Source organism: Aotus nancymaae, unplaced genomic scaffold (genome assembly GCF_030222135.1).
Source record: "Aotus nancymaae isolate 86718 unplaced genomic scaffold, 86718_ANA_hifiasm-v0.15.2.pri h1tg000010l, whole genome shotgun sequence".
Lineage (NCBI taxonomy): Eukaryota > Metazoa > Chordata > Mammalia > Primates > Aotidae > Aotus > Aotus nancymaae.
Window position 1 is genome coordinate 55,528,880 of NW_026988421.1, and position 17,265 is coordinate 55,546,144.

Consider the following 17,265-nt stretch of genomic DNA (forward strand, 5'->3'; position numbering starts at 1 on the left):
AACACAATTCTGCAATCTAACCCAGTACAATGTAAAGAAGCTTGGGAAGCATGAATTGGACCTCCAGTTCTGTTACCAATGACCTATTTGATCATTGGCCAGTGAGTTAACTTCTCTAAACCTCACTTTCCATGGTACCAAAAGGGAATAAACACTATCTGGCTTTTTAAGTTGTCAGAAGGACACGTGTATAGCACATGGTAGATGGTTTCCAACCCATGGCCTATTGAGATGTGGAAAAAGGCACTGTTCCAGGTAAATAGAAAGCAGCAAAAAAGTAACCTAAATGTGGAAGAGGCAGAAGACATAATAAGCATACAAAATGAAACTTAACACACAGTAGTCTAGAGACATTTCAGAGAGCAGCCAGCAGTCCTACCTATCTCAGCAACCCCTGAAGGCATTAATGTACTAGGATTAGCTGAAATAATTAATATTCACAATGATGACCTCCAAAGTAAAAACACAAGAAAGACATATATTTTAAGAGACTTCAAATGTACGTAGCTGAAATTTTTTTAAGTCTGATGCTTAAAGAAAGTGAATGTATTTCACAAACATTATTCAAATTTTTATTGGGCATTTACTCTTAGGCTAGATAGTTGGAAAACACAAAGAAATCTAATACACCACACCTGTTCTCAAACATTTTACCATTCAGTACATTAGACATGGTAAAGGCAGAATGACACAGATAAGAAATAGAAATTCAAGTAATAAATTATGGGGACACAGAGAAAATTATGAATAATTGTCCCTAAGGAAAACCAGGGACATCTTCATGGCATAGGCCACTGAAAAATGAGGGTTCTGATAGGTACAAAATGGGAAGCAAAGTGTTAAGGGAAAAATAAAATATGGGCAAAAGCGCTGAGCAAGAAAACACAGGTTGGTTCAGAGAAGAGAGGTAGGGAAAGGGTACATTAGGAGTTGGGGGTGAAGGTAGTAAAAGCAAAGGCTGTAAAGCTATTAAGCTATTTTAGGACCTCTGTTCATGAAGGGATTTGAATGATATTCAAATTCATTTGAGTTTTATTGAACAAGAGAGTTCGCCAAAAAACTGTTGCTTATGCGATACACCTGATCCTCAAATATTGTTGAATAATGGCCAAAAATAAAAGATTCAGAGTAAATGCAAATTATTACTGAGATTCCTGAAATAAAAATATTCTTGACATGAATTAATAAGCAAAAAGAACCTAACCCAAGAGTAGAAAGTAGCTTCTGAGCTTGTTTCTTAAATAATCAAAATATTACCCAATTTATTGACTGAGAACTGAAAATAATTTAGGATAATCTGTTGTGTCCTTTGATATTCTTCCATGCAAGTACAAGTATTTCCTAGACATTATTTAGCAATACCTCACATCACCCCTGAAAGGCAAGAGATAGGCTACAGTATTATTATCCCCTTTTTATCACAGGGAAACTGAGGAACAAGAAGACGAAATTACAGATGGTCACAAAAGCCAGCCTATTTTCTAGGACTTTAATTAAAGGCTCCAAGCCTACAATTCATCTTTTATTCTTTGCACCATCTGAATACTAGAATTACCTTTTACTATCGTCTTAACTGGAAAAAAGAAAAATATCTAAACTTTAAGATCATTTTCTCAATTTGGTACTGTCACAAAAAAAAAAAGTTTTAGAAGGCTACCCCTTGAAATGATTTTTTTTTTTAAGTTTTAAAATTCTATCCTTGAAATGATATTTGCAAGAACAGCAAGGTATAAGCAGTAACCCAACCTCCAAAAAATGACAGCTGTAAGTATTACAGCAGGACAGGTCAGGAATCCTAGGCCCAGCTTCTACTTTAAACATCTGGCAGGCCTCAGGGAAATAATGGAGATTTGTGTCTGTAAAACAGCCTTTGCAGATGCTCTGATGAAAAGGTGCCGTAAGAGGCCCAGAACAGTGGTTATCACTACACCCACTTCCGCAAACATGAAATCGAATGCTCTCCTCCTCTGTCCCTCCCTGCATTGCACCATGAGACTAGTGGCACACACAGAGGACTGTGCAAGAACCTCTCGAAGTTCCCCTTAAAATGTGGTACTGTAAGGATGCCCTTGGTGCTGGGCTTCCGTCAACAGTGAGGGTACCGGATGCGGCCAAGCACACCTCAAAGACTTGACTCTCCAAAACCAAGGCCTGGTCGAGGGTTTTATTGGACACCGAATTCCTACTAATATCTCACTTTTCACACAGGCACTGCCAATCCCTACCCTCCAGTACCCTTCCTCAGCCTCCCGCCCCCGTCTCGCCGCGAGGTGGGCGTCCCAAAGAGCTAAGGAGGAGGGTAAGGTTGGTTAGAGCGCAGGGGCCAGGGTTAAGGCCGCGGCCGTTAGGCCGCCCAGGGCGGACTAGGGTCCCGCCGATCCAGGCCCGGAGCCCGGCCGCCTGGCCCCGGCCCGGGCCCGGGCCAACGCGCCGCCGCCACCGCCTATCAGCGGAGCGCAGGGGCGGGGCTGGCCGGCTCGGCGGCTGGGCCAGCAGGCGGGGGCGGGCGGGGGACCGACCGCCGCGCAGCCCAGGCCGCCGCGCGCACACACCGGGCCCGGCTCCCGAGGGCGTCAGCGCGGCCCCGGAAAGCTCGAGGAGCCGGCGAAGCGCGCGGCCTGCCGTTGGCGGCCTGGTCGGCAGCGCTCTGCGCCCACCCGCCCGGAAGTGAGGCCCAAGCCTTCATGAAGATGGTGTCCTGGATTATCTCCAGAGCCGTGGTGTAAGTGCCGCTCACGGCGCCCTGCAGCCGGCGCGAGGCCCAGGCGAGCTGTGGGGAGGGGAAGGAGCCAGGAGGAAAAGGAAGGCCTGGGCCTGGGCGGGGACGCGGTGGCCCGGCGTCGGGCCTGCCGTGGGGCTGGGGGAAGCTCTTGGCCTCCTTACCCTGGTTCACGTCGCTGTGGAGCTCCCTGCGGCGGCCGAGGGCCTGACTGCGGCAGCTGCGGCTGCTGCTGCGGCTGTGGCTGTGGCGCTGCCCGGCTGCGTGCGACGCGGCGCCCCTGCTCCGGCGGTGCTGGGTGGGCAGGCGCTCAGGGCTGGCGACGCGCGCTCCCTACTCCTGCTCCCCGCGCAGCGCGGCACCGCCCTGCGGACCCTGGAGCGGCGCGCCTCGCAGCGGCTCCTTGCGCAGGCTCCGCAGACGCCGAGCGCGGGAGGCTCCGCGATCCCCCAGAGGATGCGGCGGCAATGCCGAGGCTTTGTATCCCGCGGCTGATGCGTTGCGGTGTCTCTCTTGGCGGCTGATTGCCATTCGGTCACGTGTGGTAGGAGGAGAGATTTGTCTAAAAACCCGAGACCGCTCCCAGCCCAGGATCCCTGGAAGGGTCCTAGTTGTCCCAAGATTTGCAGCTTACCGAGAAAGGAGCCTAGTATTGAAAGGTGGCATCCGGCTGCTCGCCCAGATCCCCGAATTTGGCCCTGTCTTGGCGGAAATATTTGCTAAGTGACTGAAAGGCTGCAGGTGCCTGTTGCCTTTGTTCAAATTATCGGTTCATTTCATTGTTCTTCTACCAACAAGTGCTACAGGCCTGTAAGAAAAAAATTCCTTGCGTTGTGGTGTTAACCGTGTAAACGTATTTGAATACAATTTAAACTGATATTCTCTCATCCTCCCCATTTTACCCCTCTCCCCGATTTAAAAAAAAAAAGTCACCAAGTAAACAATGACGTAGTTACGCTAGGGCCTGTGGATTCATTATTCATCTCTGTAGTAGTTATCTCAGAAGGTTTCATAAAGGTACATGAAAAAATGTTTATGTGAGGGGGCAGGCTTCTCTGATTAGCTTTAGAATTTAGGAAAAATTGACATTACCAGATTTTTTTGTTAAAGGAGGTAAGTTTTCTGAGTTTGGGGTTTATTTTATTTGGAAGTGAATTACTAGCCCTATTTAATCAGATTTACAGGACAGCATTCAAAATTTTTCATTTGATTACATTACAAAGTTTCTAGTTTTAAAGCCTCAAAGCTTCCTTTGTTCCCCTTTACAAAACTAAAAATCAAGATATAAACAAAAGGATACCACAGATGCCTTCAGTTTGTTTTTCAGCCTTTTCCTGGCCTCTCTTTGAGTCTGTCATTTACCTAATTCAGGCATACCTTTCTTGACCTAGTAGATGTCTATCAACTGTTGTGTCCACACCTAGAAAATCAAGTGCCCTATTAAGAAGCTGTACTTTACAAAAAAAAAAGCGTCTGAATTTCTTTGACCAGTTCTTCAACTGATAGAAAATTATGAAGCACTTATAGTTTGCATTACTTGTCAGACTTTTGTTTTTTATAATTGACAATGAATACAAATATCTGTTCTAGGTGCTACCTATAACACAAAGGTCAGTAACACGTAGTTAAACTGACAGTTCACGTATACAGATATCTGCAGTACAGGTCCAAATGTTAACTCTTGTAAGAGTTACACCCAGTCTAATACCCAGTGTTGGATAAGGAAGGGATATCTGGTTAGAGAATCAGAAGAGGCAAGGGAAATTACCTTTGAGATGGACTTTAAAGAATAGACAGGCCAGGTAGAGTGGCTCACACCTGTAATCCCAGCACTTTGGGAGGCCAAGGTGGGAAGATTCTTTGAGCCCAGGAGTTAGAGACCAGCCCGGGCAACCTTGTCTCCCCCCCAAAAAAAAAAAAAAAAAATTTAATTAGGAAGTCACAGTAGCTTACACCTGTAATCCCACCTACTCAGGGACTGAGGTGGGAGAATCACTCAAATTCAGGAAGTCAAGGCTGCAGTGAGCCATGATCATGCCACTGCACTCCAGCCTGAGCCACAGAGCAAAACAAAAAAGAATGGACAGAATCTAGGCAGCCAAAGATGAAAAAAGGAAAGGATTCCAGATATAGGGACCAGTGTGAGCCAAAGCCCAGAGGAGGAAAAGCCCAGATTAGTTACAGTGGGCGTGAGGGACTTGGGTGGGGGAAAAAGCAAGCTGGAAAAGTAGCCTGGGGCCTGTTTTCAAGAAAGAAGGGGTGAATGTTGTAAGGCAGCAACAGCTTTGCTTTAGAAGATTCTCTGCCCTTGTGTGAAATGATTGGCAATGGAGACCTGGAAGACAAGGAGACTCCTTAGGAGGCTCCCTAACTGGAGAGAGGGGATTAAAGCCTGCAGTGCTTGAGCTACAGAATGTAAGCTTTGGGGCTAAAGACAAGGAACAATAATGTGGGGAAGAAGAGGTCATGAAAAGAAATGTATTTATCAAGTGTCAGGAACCGTATTTTGTAAACCAGGAACACATTAGCACATTAGAAAGCACACTTATCAGAGAATAGAAACATCATTCTATTTTTCCTCTTTACTCAGTTTCTCTAAACCTGAAAGAGCAATCACAGGATCTACAGAAACTTGGAAACCTTTTTCACATCAGGAGATAGAATTTACTTGTATTCTTTTTACTGAGACAACCACCTCTTCCTGAGCAAGATCAGACCCTTCTCTTAACATGAACCTGTGGTAGCATGGGCAGGGAACCTCCATAACCAGAGCATCCTGTATGCTCAGTCTAATACCCAGTGTTAGATAAGGAAGGAATATCTGGTTAGAGAATCAGAAATCTTTGTCCCCAGATCCTGCATTTAACACTGGGGGCAAAAGCCCTGGTTTTGGAATTAGCCCTGGACTTTTTTTTTTTTTTTTTTTTTTTTTTTTGAGACAGAGCCTTTCCCTGTCACCCAGGCTGGAGTGCAGTGGTACGATCTTGGCTCACTGCAACCTCCACCTCCCAGGTTCAAGTGATTCTCATGTCTCATGCCTCAGCCTCCCAAGTAGCTGGGACTACAGGCGTGCCCCACTACAGGTGCGCACCACCACGCCTGGCTAATTTTTTTGTATTTTTAGTAGCGATAGGGTTTCCTTATATTGGCCAGGCTGGCCTCAAACTCCTGGCTTCATGTGATCCGCCCACCTTTGCCTCCCAGAGTGCTAGAATTACAGGTGTGAGCCACCACACCTGGCCCTGGACACCATTCCTAACAGCTGTGTGGTCTTGGGGAGCATGCTGAACTCTTCTAAGCTTCAGTCTTCTTGTCTTTAAGTGATTATAATATTTACCACACGAGACTGTTGTGAAGAAAATTAGCCGGGCATGGTGGTATACACCTGTAATCCCAGCTATCTGGGAAGCTGAGGCACGAGAATCACTTCAACCCTAGAGGCAAAGGTTGCAGTGAGCTGAAATCGTTCCACCGCACTCCAGCCTGGGCAATAGAGCAAGACTCTGTCTCCAAAAAAAAAAAAAAAAAAAAAAAACTGCTGTGAAGATTAAATTAGTTTAACTAAAACATGTAAGTGTGGTCCTTGGCATTGAGTGTACACTTAAAACGTAATAGTTATATAGATAGCTTTTTTATGAGGGAAGTGAGTAAAATGGTGTAGGAAGAAATATCACTGGATTATTATCAAGAAACTTGGAATTTAGAACTGGCTTTGGTTACATTAACCAGCTGAATGACCCTGAGGCAGTCTCTTGCTGATTGTAGACCTCGATTCTATTTCTCAGAAGAGGCAAAGAGACCTGATAACCCCCAAACTCTTTTGTCCAGCCTTTGCATTCTGTGATGATACGAAATTATTTTTCCATTACTTACAGTCTGTTCAAACTCAACTTACTTTAACTTCACAGGCAAGATTGACAGATTAGTTACCAATTTTTAAGGATTTAGTAATCTGAGATTACCAAATGATGTTCCATTCATATGTGATATCCACACCTCATCTTTTGAAACATGACTCTCACAAGTTGAGGGAAATCCCATTTTTTTCTCTAACTTTTCTTAATTTGTTTTTATGATGTGGCATTGTGATTAAGATCAAGATTAAAGCTAGATTGCCAAATTCAACTATTAACTCTGCCATTTATGCATTATAACCTACCCCATGGGATTAAATGCATTCATATATGTAATGTCCATAGTCCAGTATCTGGCACATAGTAAGTATTCAGTAAATGCCAATAGTAGTTATCAGAACAAGGAAAAACATACTCTCCTAAAGTCCCAGCATGCTGAATGTTTACACTATCTTCAATATACATTTTTTAATTTGAATTATTTTGTGTGTAATATAATTTTAATTAGAGTGTAGTAAAAATGTTTTTCTTTATTATTATATTGTAAGAATCTTCCATGTTGCTCTGAAATCTTATTTAATATCTTCTGTTTGATCAGGCCAATATTATTTTCTTAGCCATTCATCTATTTGTATTTAATTTTGCATTTACATAATTTCTAATATTTCATTATTATAAGTAATGCTGCAATGCAATTATAATGCTATAATGGACATTATATATACTTATTTTGAAGTACATATTTCTTTGGGATAAATATACAAGAGGAATATTTCTGAGTCAAACACTGAATACTTTTATGATCACTGATATGAATTGCCAAATTGCTCCCCAAAGGATATCAATATTTTATATTGCTAGCAGCAATGTAGGAATACTGTCTTTATCACAATGTAGCCAGAATTAGAAGTTTTAATTTTTTAATATTTTACCAATAAATATAACAGATCTCATTGTTTTCCTTTGTATTTTATTTATCAGCAAGGTTGAATGCTTGTCCCAATTTTTATTAATTATATATCCTATTGTGCATACAGTATGTATATACTTTGCTCATTTATCTCTTGGTTGCTTGATAATTTACTTGTTTTGTCTGAGCTTTTTACATGATAAAGGAATTAACCTTATGTGATATTTGATGCAAATGTGTTTTTCAATCTAATTTCACTTTTGTTTTAGATATTTTATTCTTGGTTGCATAGATAGTTTATAGTTTTTTGAGTTTTTTTGTGTGTGTGTGTGACAGAGTCTTGCTCTGTTGCCAGGCGCCAGGCTGGAGTGCAGTGGCGCCATCTTGGCTCACTGCAACCTCTGCCTCCCAGGTTCAATCAATTCTCCTGCCTCAGCCTCCTGAGTAGCTGGGACTACAGGTGCGTGCCACCACGCCCAGCTTATTTTTGTATTTTAGTAGAGATGGGGTTTCACCATGTTGGTCAGGATGGTCTCGATCTCTTGACCTCTTGATCCACCCACCTTGGCCTCTCAAAGTGCTGGGATTACAGGCATGAGCCAATGCGCCCGGCCAAGAGTTTATAGTTTTAATATAGTTTACCTTGTTTCTATTTTACTTTACGATTTCTTGATCATTTCTAAATGTAAAATTAGATACTACAGATATTTGATAAGTGCTACTTTTTTATGTAGAATTGGATGATTTGGAGACTTCCTTTTTAATTCCACATATCTGTATTTCCCTTTTTACAATGATAATACATTTTTGTTTTGCCATAATTTAATTGTCTGGCAGTACTTATAAAAACCGCAACTCTTTTTCTCTGATTCTCTTCATTTATATTGAATGCTATAATGGATATCTTCAGAGGCTAAATTACACACCTTAAAAACCATACTTCAGCAGTTCCCCCCTTCTTTTCAGCTTCACCTCTTTTTCCTTCCCTGCTAGATCTTTCTGAACAGCATACCAACATGCTATTATTTCTCCCATCTTAAAAAAAAAAATCTTTTAACCTACCGTACTTTTCATCTTATCACCCCATTTCTCTCTGACTCTTTAAAGCAAAAGTTCCTCAAAAGAATAGTCTAGGCTGGGCACAGTGGCTCACACTGTAATCCCAGCACTTTGGGAAGCTGAAGTGTGCAGATCGCCTGAGCCCAGGAGTTCAAGACCAATCCAGACAACCTGGTGAAACCCCATCTCCACAAAAAATACAACAACAAAAATAAATTAGCTGGACATGGTGGTACATGCCTGTAATCTCACCTACTATGGATGCTGAGGTGGGAGAATCACTTGAGCCTGGGATGTTGAGGCTCTAGTGAGCCATATGCAACTGCACTCCAGCCTGGGCAACAGAGTGAGACCCTGTCTCAAAAAAAAAAAAAGAAAAATAATTTTTTAGAAAAGGATAGTCTATACATCATCTTCACTTTCTTTCCTTCAGGGTACTCTGGAACCCAAACAATTTAGGCTTTTCCCTTCTTTCACTCCATTGAAATTGCCCTTCTCAGATCAACAGTGACTGCCACTTGGCCAAATTGTTTGATTCTCTTCTGACTTATCAGCAGCTTTTGATACAATTGCTCACTTTCTCCTTGAAGTATTTTCTTCACTTGATTTCCAAGAAACCTTGGGTTTTTTTTTTCTGTTTTCTTTGTAACTCACTGGCCACTCCCTTCTCAGCCTCCCTGGCACATTTCTCCACGTTCCCTGACTTCTTAAAGTTGTTAAAGTTGGCATGTCAAGGGGATCAGTCCTTAGACCATTTTGTCTTTTCTATTTGTACTCCTTTAAGGATTCCCATTAATTTATATTTCCAACCCAGATCTCTCTACTGAACTCCGTGATCATATTTTCAGCTGCCTTCTTTGTTCCACTTGGAAACATCTGAAAGTCAGGCTGAACTTAAGACATCAGAAACTAGGCTCTTGAGCTTCCTTCCCCATCTGGCTCCTCTGGCAGCCTTCCCCTACTCTGTTAATGCCAGCTCTACTTTTTAGCAGCTCAGGCCAAAGACCTTGGGATCATACCATCCTTGATTCCTCGCTTTCTCTTGTTCCCTACATTGAATCCACAAATCTTACTGACTCTGCTCTCAAAATAGATCCTGTCCTCACCACCTTTACATATACCACTCTAGTCCAAGCCAACATCATCTCTTAAATGCATTGTAGTAGCATAGTGTCCTGTGTCTGCCCTTGTCCCTCCTCCACAGCAGCCAAAATAGTCCTGTTGCAGCCCAAGTCATGTGACTTGTCTGCTAATGACCCTCAGGTGACTTCCTGCCTCACTCCGGAAAGCCAGGTCTTTATCATGGTCTACAAACAGGACATAATCTGGACATTTTTCCATCTCCAACCTTTGTCTCCACCTGCCCACTGCCGTTGTAACTCCAGCCACAGTGTCTCTGGACTGCTCCAGCTTGCATCTTACCTGAGAGCCTGGGCACTTGATGGCCTCTGCCTCAGTGCACTTCCCACAGATACCCTCCTGCCTCTTTCCCTCACTTACTTCAGGTGTTCACTTTCTCAGTGACCTCTGCACTCCTACTTTCCTTCCCTGTTCTCTTGTCTGTAGTATTTGGTACTTTTATACATACTTTACTTCTTTAATCTATCATTTGTCTTCTCCAACTAGAAAATAGTCTCCATGAGAGAGGTCTTTTCTCTAATATGTTCACTGCACACAAAAGAAGCTCAATAAATATTTATTTTCTGCAGTAAGAGAATGAAAATAATGAATGTGAACTATAAATTACAGAACTGTTGATAGTAAATATTATGCTCCATGAATTTGGGAACTGTCTTTTTGCCCTCCTCCATAGCTTATTTCACAATTAATTTTTCTCATGAAAGCTGCAGTGAATGCATTATTTGGAAAGAGAGACTGAAAGAATCTGAGCATTGAATAAAAGGTTTTTTCTCTAATGAGTCTCTTTCCTGACATAGTTATTGCAGATCAGGAAAAGAGAAAAGGCTCTGCATTTGCACTGTTACTAAAAATAATCCCTTTAAACCTTGGTAACCTAGTTAAAATGGTTTTGGAGATACATAGGGAAGTAGCATTGGATACCTTAACAAATATAGGAAAGAAAATGGAATAACATGACTGGAAGTGAATGTCATACTTTTATTTTTTTAATTTATTTTATTTGTTTATTTTAAAGACACGGTTTCACTTTGTCACCCAGGCTGGAGTGCAGTGCAGTGACATGGACCTAGTTCACTGAAGCCTCAAACTGCTGGGCTCAAGCATTCCTCCCACCTCAGCTTCCCAGGTAGCCAGGACTACCACACCCAGCTAATTTTCTTATTTTACTTTTGTAGAGACGGGGGTCTCGCCATATTGCCCAGGCTAGTCTCCAACTCCTGGCCTCAAGCGTTCCTACCGCCATGGCCTCCCAAAGCGCTGGGATTACAGGTGTGAACCACGGTGCCTGGCCATGACTGTCATTCTTATATTCATCTTTGCTACCATATAGCAAGAGAATGTACCATTTGTTAGGGTATATGTTCGTTAAGTTTATGATAGGATTAATGAAAAACATCCTAATTTTTAAATCTTTATGGAAGTTTGATGGCAATCACAATTACCTAGTGATATTTTTCCTTATATGTGCTTTAAATTTTTTAATTGGTTATAAAATCTCAATAATAGCTAAAATATTTTATTTTGATTAGGTTAAGGTAGATTTTGTCTTTATTTACCATTTTTTATGAGATCCATATGTGAATAGCTTACATGTTCATGAGTTGTATCTAAGAATAAGATACATTGCTGTTAGACAATGAGAAATAAGATAAATGGGAACAATGATGTTTTCAAGAAAATTGAAAAATTGACATCTTAAAAATATATGTAGGAAATGCCCTGTAAGAGGTCATCTTTTCTGTTTTTTTTCATTAAGAAAGAAAACACGGGGCCAGGCGCGGTGGCTCACGCCTGTTATCCCAGCACTTTCGGAGGCCGAGGCGGGTGGATCACGAGGTCAAGAGATCGAGACCATCCTGGTCAACATGGTGAAACCCCGTCTCTACTAAAAATACAAAAAACTAGCTGGGCATGGTGGCGCGTGCCTGTAATCCCAGCTACTCAGGAGGCTGAGGCAGAAGAATTGCCTGAACCCAGGAGGCGGAGGTTGCGGTGAGCTGAGATCACGCCATTGCACTCCAGCCTGGGTAACAAGAGCGAAACTCCGTCTCAAAAAAAAAAAAGAAAGAAAGAAAACACATTCTGAACTATTGGGTCTTGTTTTCACTGCATGGGCTAGAACTTCCAACAAGATTCCTTTATTAGCCTGCATTTCAGAAACAATTTGCTTTTGTCTATTTTTTGTTACTGCTGCTCTGTTAGCTATTTCTTTTTCCACTAGATTTAAAACTCCTTTAGGGTGGAGATTTTTATATTCTATACTTTCGGTATAGACGAAACTGTTCAAATAAATGGTATATTACAATAACAATGGCATAAATGGGTATTTTAAATATCTTAAAAGAAGTATATAATTGTTTTGATTATCTCGTGTAAAACAATTACTGTTGATTCTCTGATAACAGAACTTGAGCTTATTTTTATGTCATTGATTACACATTTGTACTAAACTAATCCTTTCATACAACTTTTTGAGGTAAATGAGAGGTTAAAGATAAAAATTTTTGTTATAAAATTTTTCTGTTTACAAAACTAACTGAATGTTAAGGGTTTATGCATACTTATCCCTATTACTGAAGTAAATGTACCAGCTTCAGTCACGTTGTTATATTCACAGAAGCCACTATGACTGAAAATCAGGCAAGATGGCATACTCACTAAGATACTGTAGACAGGGAAAGCAGTAGCAATCGGGATGGAATTATCCAACAGTGGTTAGAGATTATTTTATGTAATGAGCAGACCAGCTAATGTTAGAATATTATATAGCCATTCATAATTATTTTCAAAGTACTTTTCATTTTATTTGAAGATCCTTTTGATATATCACAGTTTCTTTTTTTCTTTTCTTTTGAGACAGGGTCTTGCTCAGCTACCAGGCTGGAGTGCAGTGGCACAATCTCGGCTCACTGCATCCTCCCCATCCCAGGTTCAAGCGAGTCTCCTGCCTCAGCCTCCTGAGTAGCTGGGACTACAGGCACATGCCACCATGCCCAGCTATTTTTTGTATTTTTATTAGAGATGGGGTTTCACCACGTTGGCCAGGATGAGCTCGATCTCTTGACCTTGTGATCCGCACCCCTCAGCTTCCCAAAGTGCTGGGATTACAAGTGTGAGCCACCTCGCCCGGCCTATCACTGTTTCTTAACCTCCGAATTATTTATATTTTTGAGTGGATAATTCTCTGTCGTGGGAGACTGTCTTGTGCGTTGTGGGATGTTTAGCAGCATCCACCAGTTATGACAGCCAAAAAGGGCTCCAGTTATGGAATTGACATATGTCAGTTAGTGGGCAAAACTGCCACTGGTTGGGAACCACTGTATTAAGTAAAAAGAGAAGAAAAATATATATGGAGAGGGCATGAGGCTAAAAACTGTGCTGTCGCATATGGTTATGTGTGGCTATTTAAATGTAAATTAATTATAATTTAATTTAATTTAAAATTAAATTTATCAATACACTAGCTACATTTCAAGTGCTCAGTAGCTACATGAATGCTTATCTTATCCTATATCACCTTACTGGGCAGCATAAAAATAGAACTTTTTCATCATCACAGAGAGTTCTATTGAAGTGATCCCTTAAGAGATAAAGTTCATTCAGCATTCCCACCTGAAAATGGCTGTATTATTTTCTATTTGCTGCTTCTGTGTATTTTATGAGAGAAATTCTATAATGATATTTGGAAATTCACAAGTACCTTAGGATAGCTCTGGCTTAAGAATTTTCTATATAAAAATACTGTTGCTACTTGTAGAAAATAAATTACTGTTGCTGATCGATCTGTCAGAATCTTTTTTACTATTTCAAAATTTCTGTTTTCGTGTTTATAGAGAATTTCTAAAAATTGATGAAAATTACTGATAGACTACACTTTGAAAATATTTTTGATACTCACATATTCTGCATATCAGCTGTTATATTTCATATTCTTTAAAACCTATAAACAAAGTATGACATACAAGTTATAGTTTTCCTGGTCTTAAAATTTATTAAGACATTAGGATTAGAATACAGAGCTGAAGGTTATCACTCTGTTGCTTTTCTTAACAATTAACAGTGTCATTGACTCTGCAGAATCAAAACTACCAAGGAAATCATGAAAGTAAAAGTTGTAGGACAAATCTAAACAAAATAGGTTTGTGCTAACCAATAATTCTAAACATGATCTTAGGAAATATTCAGGTATATTAATTCTGAGAGCATTAACACTTTCAAGTAGTGATATATTCATTTTAGGAAAGAATTATTCTTACCTATAAATAAAGCATTCTGCTGTGGAAATTTCATTAATCTTTTATAATGTCACATTTCTAGGAAATGTATGAGTCGGTGGGACTGATACAGCAAAGTACCCACAAACTGGGTTGCTTAAACAGTTGACGTTTATTGTCTAGTTCTGGAGCCTAAAATCCGAGATCAAGGCGTGGACAGGATTGGTTCTTTCTGAGGTCTATGGGGGAGGATCTGCTCTGTGTGTCTGCCTGAGCCTCAGGTGGTTTGCTGCCCATCTTTAGCTTGTAGATGCATCACCCTGATCTCTCCCTTCATCTTCATGTGGCGTCCTCCCTTTGTGCATGTGTCTGTGTCCAAATTTTCTCTTGTTATGAGAGCACAAGTCATATTTGATTAGTCATATTGGACACCCTAATTAGCTCATTTTAACTTGATTGCTATCCCTGTAAAGACCCTATCTCCAAATACCAGGTCACATTCTGACCTTGTAATGGGTAAGGTCCCCAGCATATATGATGAGAGGAGCACAATTCAATCTGTAACAATCTCTTTTGCATATCCTTAGAAAATTAACATGCCAAGGAACAGTTTCAGGGATTGGATTTGAAAAGAAAAAAAAAATCAGGGGTTTCAGACCAGCCTGGGCAACATAGTGTAACCCTGTCACTACAAAAAAATGCAAAAATTAGCCCGACATGATAGTGTGTGCCTGTAGTCCCAGCTACTCAGAAGGCTGAGGTGGGAGGATCGCTTGAGGAAGGCTGCAGTGAGCTGGGATTGTGCCACTGTACTCCAGCCTGAGCAACAGAGCGAGACCCTGTCTCATAAAAAAGAAGAGGAGAAAAAGAGTCTAACAAACTAACTGTCTTAATATAATTTTAGAGTCATCACATGGCAAAAGAGGACAGATTTTTCTGTTATTGTGAATCCAAGGCTAAAGGTAGATCTTATAAGGAAGCCGCTTTTATACCATACACACACACACACACACACACACACACACACACACATTTTTTGAGATGGAGTTTCACTTTTATTGCCCAGGCTGGAGTGCAATGGCGTGATCTTGGCTCACTGCAACCTCTGCCTCCTCAAGCAATTCTCTTGCCTCAGCCTCCTGAGTAGCTGGGATTACAGGCATGTGCCACCATACCCAGCTAATTTTTTTTGTATTTTTTGTAGAGACGAAGTTTCACCATATTGGCCAGACTGGTCTCAAACTCCTGACCTTGTGACCCATCCGCCTTGGCCTCACAAAGTGCTGGGATTACAGGCGTGAGCCACCGTGCCCAGCAGTATTATTATTTATTTAATTATTTATTTTTTAGAGACAGAGTCTCCCTCTGTTGCTCAGGCTGGAGTGCAGTGGCACAATCATAGTTCACTGTAACTTCAAACACCTAGGCTCCAGTGATCCTCCTGCTTCCACCTCCTAAGTAGCTAGAACTATAGGCACACACCATCATGCCCAGCTAATTTTTAGTTTTTTGCAGAGACAGGGTCTTGCAATGTTGCCCAGTCTGTTCTTGAACTCCTGGCCTCAAGTGATCCTCCTTTCTTGGTCTCCCAAAGTGCTGGAATTACAGGTGTGAGCCACCACAACCAATCTTGAATATTTTATGTGGTAAATGTGATGCAAATACTGCTTTGTTTCAACTGGCTTCCTATAAGTTTAAGATACAAAAGGTATCTCTCTGTAAATCTATACTCAATTGCCTCAGATTTTTGCTGGTGACAAATTCTTACAATGCTTTAACTAAAATAGCTCACCTAAAACTAGGATCAGAAAAATATAAACTAGTAAGCCATTTTAAGAGTAATGGTTACAATACAGACCTTGAGTTCCTGAATGACTGAAAAATATAAAGGAAATACTGAAAATGATATGACCTATATAACCCTGCAAGTGACACTGCCTAGACACACTTTTTAAATGTGTGATAAGGGCAGGAACTGTATGAGAAAGGAAAGCAGTCAGTTTTTTTCCTTTGAGGACTTCAATTATGATCTCCTACTTCAAAGTATGCCATTACTGTCACTTGGCCTCTCTTTTATCCTTTCCTCACCTTTATCTCTGGGTTCTTCTTTTTCCCTTTATTCTCAATAAAGGTAAAAAGAGAATGATATGGTCTCTGTCATGTGAAGAAAAATAGTAATTTTTAAAGATTAGAAATATAATTTATTGTTTCCAAACTAACAGAAGAGAAGAAAAGAGGCTAAAGAGATAACAGAAGGCCAAAATAAAGGGGTCAACAGGGTGAGAGAGACATAAGGGGGAAAAAAAGATGGTAGAAATGGGTTTTAATATATCATTAATTACAATAAATGTCAACAGATTATATTTTCCTTTTAAAAAACTAAAATATTGGAGGGAAAAGAACTATAAATTTACAAAATATGATTGAAATATAAAAGAATATCTGAATAAATGTGTAGTTTATGTTAGCGGGTCAGTATTAATTGATGATTATCAGTTCTTCTCCTAAAAAAATTATAAATTTGATGGAATTCCAACAGGATTTTTATTGTTGTTTTCACGGAATTGAAATTAGCCTGATAGGCTAATTACCTATAAAGTTCATATGAAAGAGCAAAAGCCCAGGAATCTATAAGATATCTGTGAAGAACAAGGAATAAAGACTTCCATTATTACATATCATGATTTATTATAATGTAGGAATTCCAACAGTGTAGTGCTGTTGCTGTGATTGACAGTAGACTTAATAGAACATATAACAAATCCAGAAATTAACCCAAGCTTGCAAGGAATCTGGTATGACAGTGGTAGAATTCAAATTCAGTAGGAAAGTATAGCAAACTTAATAAATAATGTTGTCATAATTGGTTATCTCTCAGATAAAAAAAATTAGAAAGAAAGATCTTTACTACACAGCAGACTCAAAAATAAATCATAAGTGTGTTATCTACCCAAATGTAAAAACTACAGCACTTAACCTTTTGAAAGAAAAGGGAAGAGAATACCACAATTTGGTACAGAAGAATTTTTCAGACCCTACAACAAACCATAGAGGAAGCAACAGATACATTTTCTACATTTTTTATAGCCTACCATGTATCTGATGCTCATTCCGCATCAGGCATTCTTCTAAGCAGTTTCAGACTAATTCGTTTCTGTCTCACAACCATCTTCATGATACAGGTACTGCTGTTATGTTCATTTCACCAATGAGAAACCTCAGGCTTAGAAATATGAAATAACGTGCCCAAAGTGGTCACACAGCTACCAAGTAGCGAAGCTACGTGGCACTCTAGCTCCAGACATAGACCCTATTGTGCTGTAATTTATACACCTTATTTTAAATCCTCCTTGTTGGGATAGAATTTAT

At 40.4% G+C, this 17,265-nt stretch overlaps 2 protein-coding genes across 3 annotated transcripts in view; one reads left to right on the plus strand and one right to left on the minus strand.

The window, feature by feature from the left end:
• Positions 1 to 2,902, minus strand: part of JMJD1C (jumonji domain containing 1C) — a 349,752-nt gene extending 346,850 nt beyond the window's left edge. The window contains exon 1 of one of the 2 annotated variants that reach the window (XM_021675775.2): positions 2,884 to 2,902. The gene's annotated coding sequence lies outside the window, so the exon portion shown is untranslated. The remainder of the gene's footprint in view (positions 1 to 2,883) is intronic. The other variant, XM_021675777.2, reaches the window with a different exon arrangement.
• The window catches only part of REEP3 (receptor accessory protein 3), a 103,583-nt gene continuing 88,977 nt past the window's right edge, over positions 2,660 to 17,265 (plus strand). Inside the window, exon 1 of the mRNA XM_012445726.3 lies at positions 2,660 to 2,722. Coding sequence (XP_012301149.1) covers positions 2,685 to 2,722 — 38 coding nt within the window. The 5' untranslated portion in view covers positions 2,660 to 2,684. The remainder of the gene's footprint in view (positions 2,723 to 17,265) is intronic.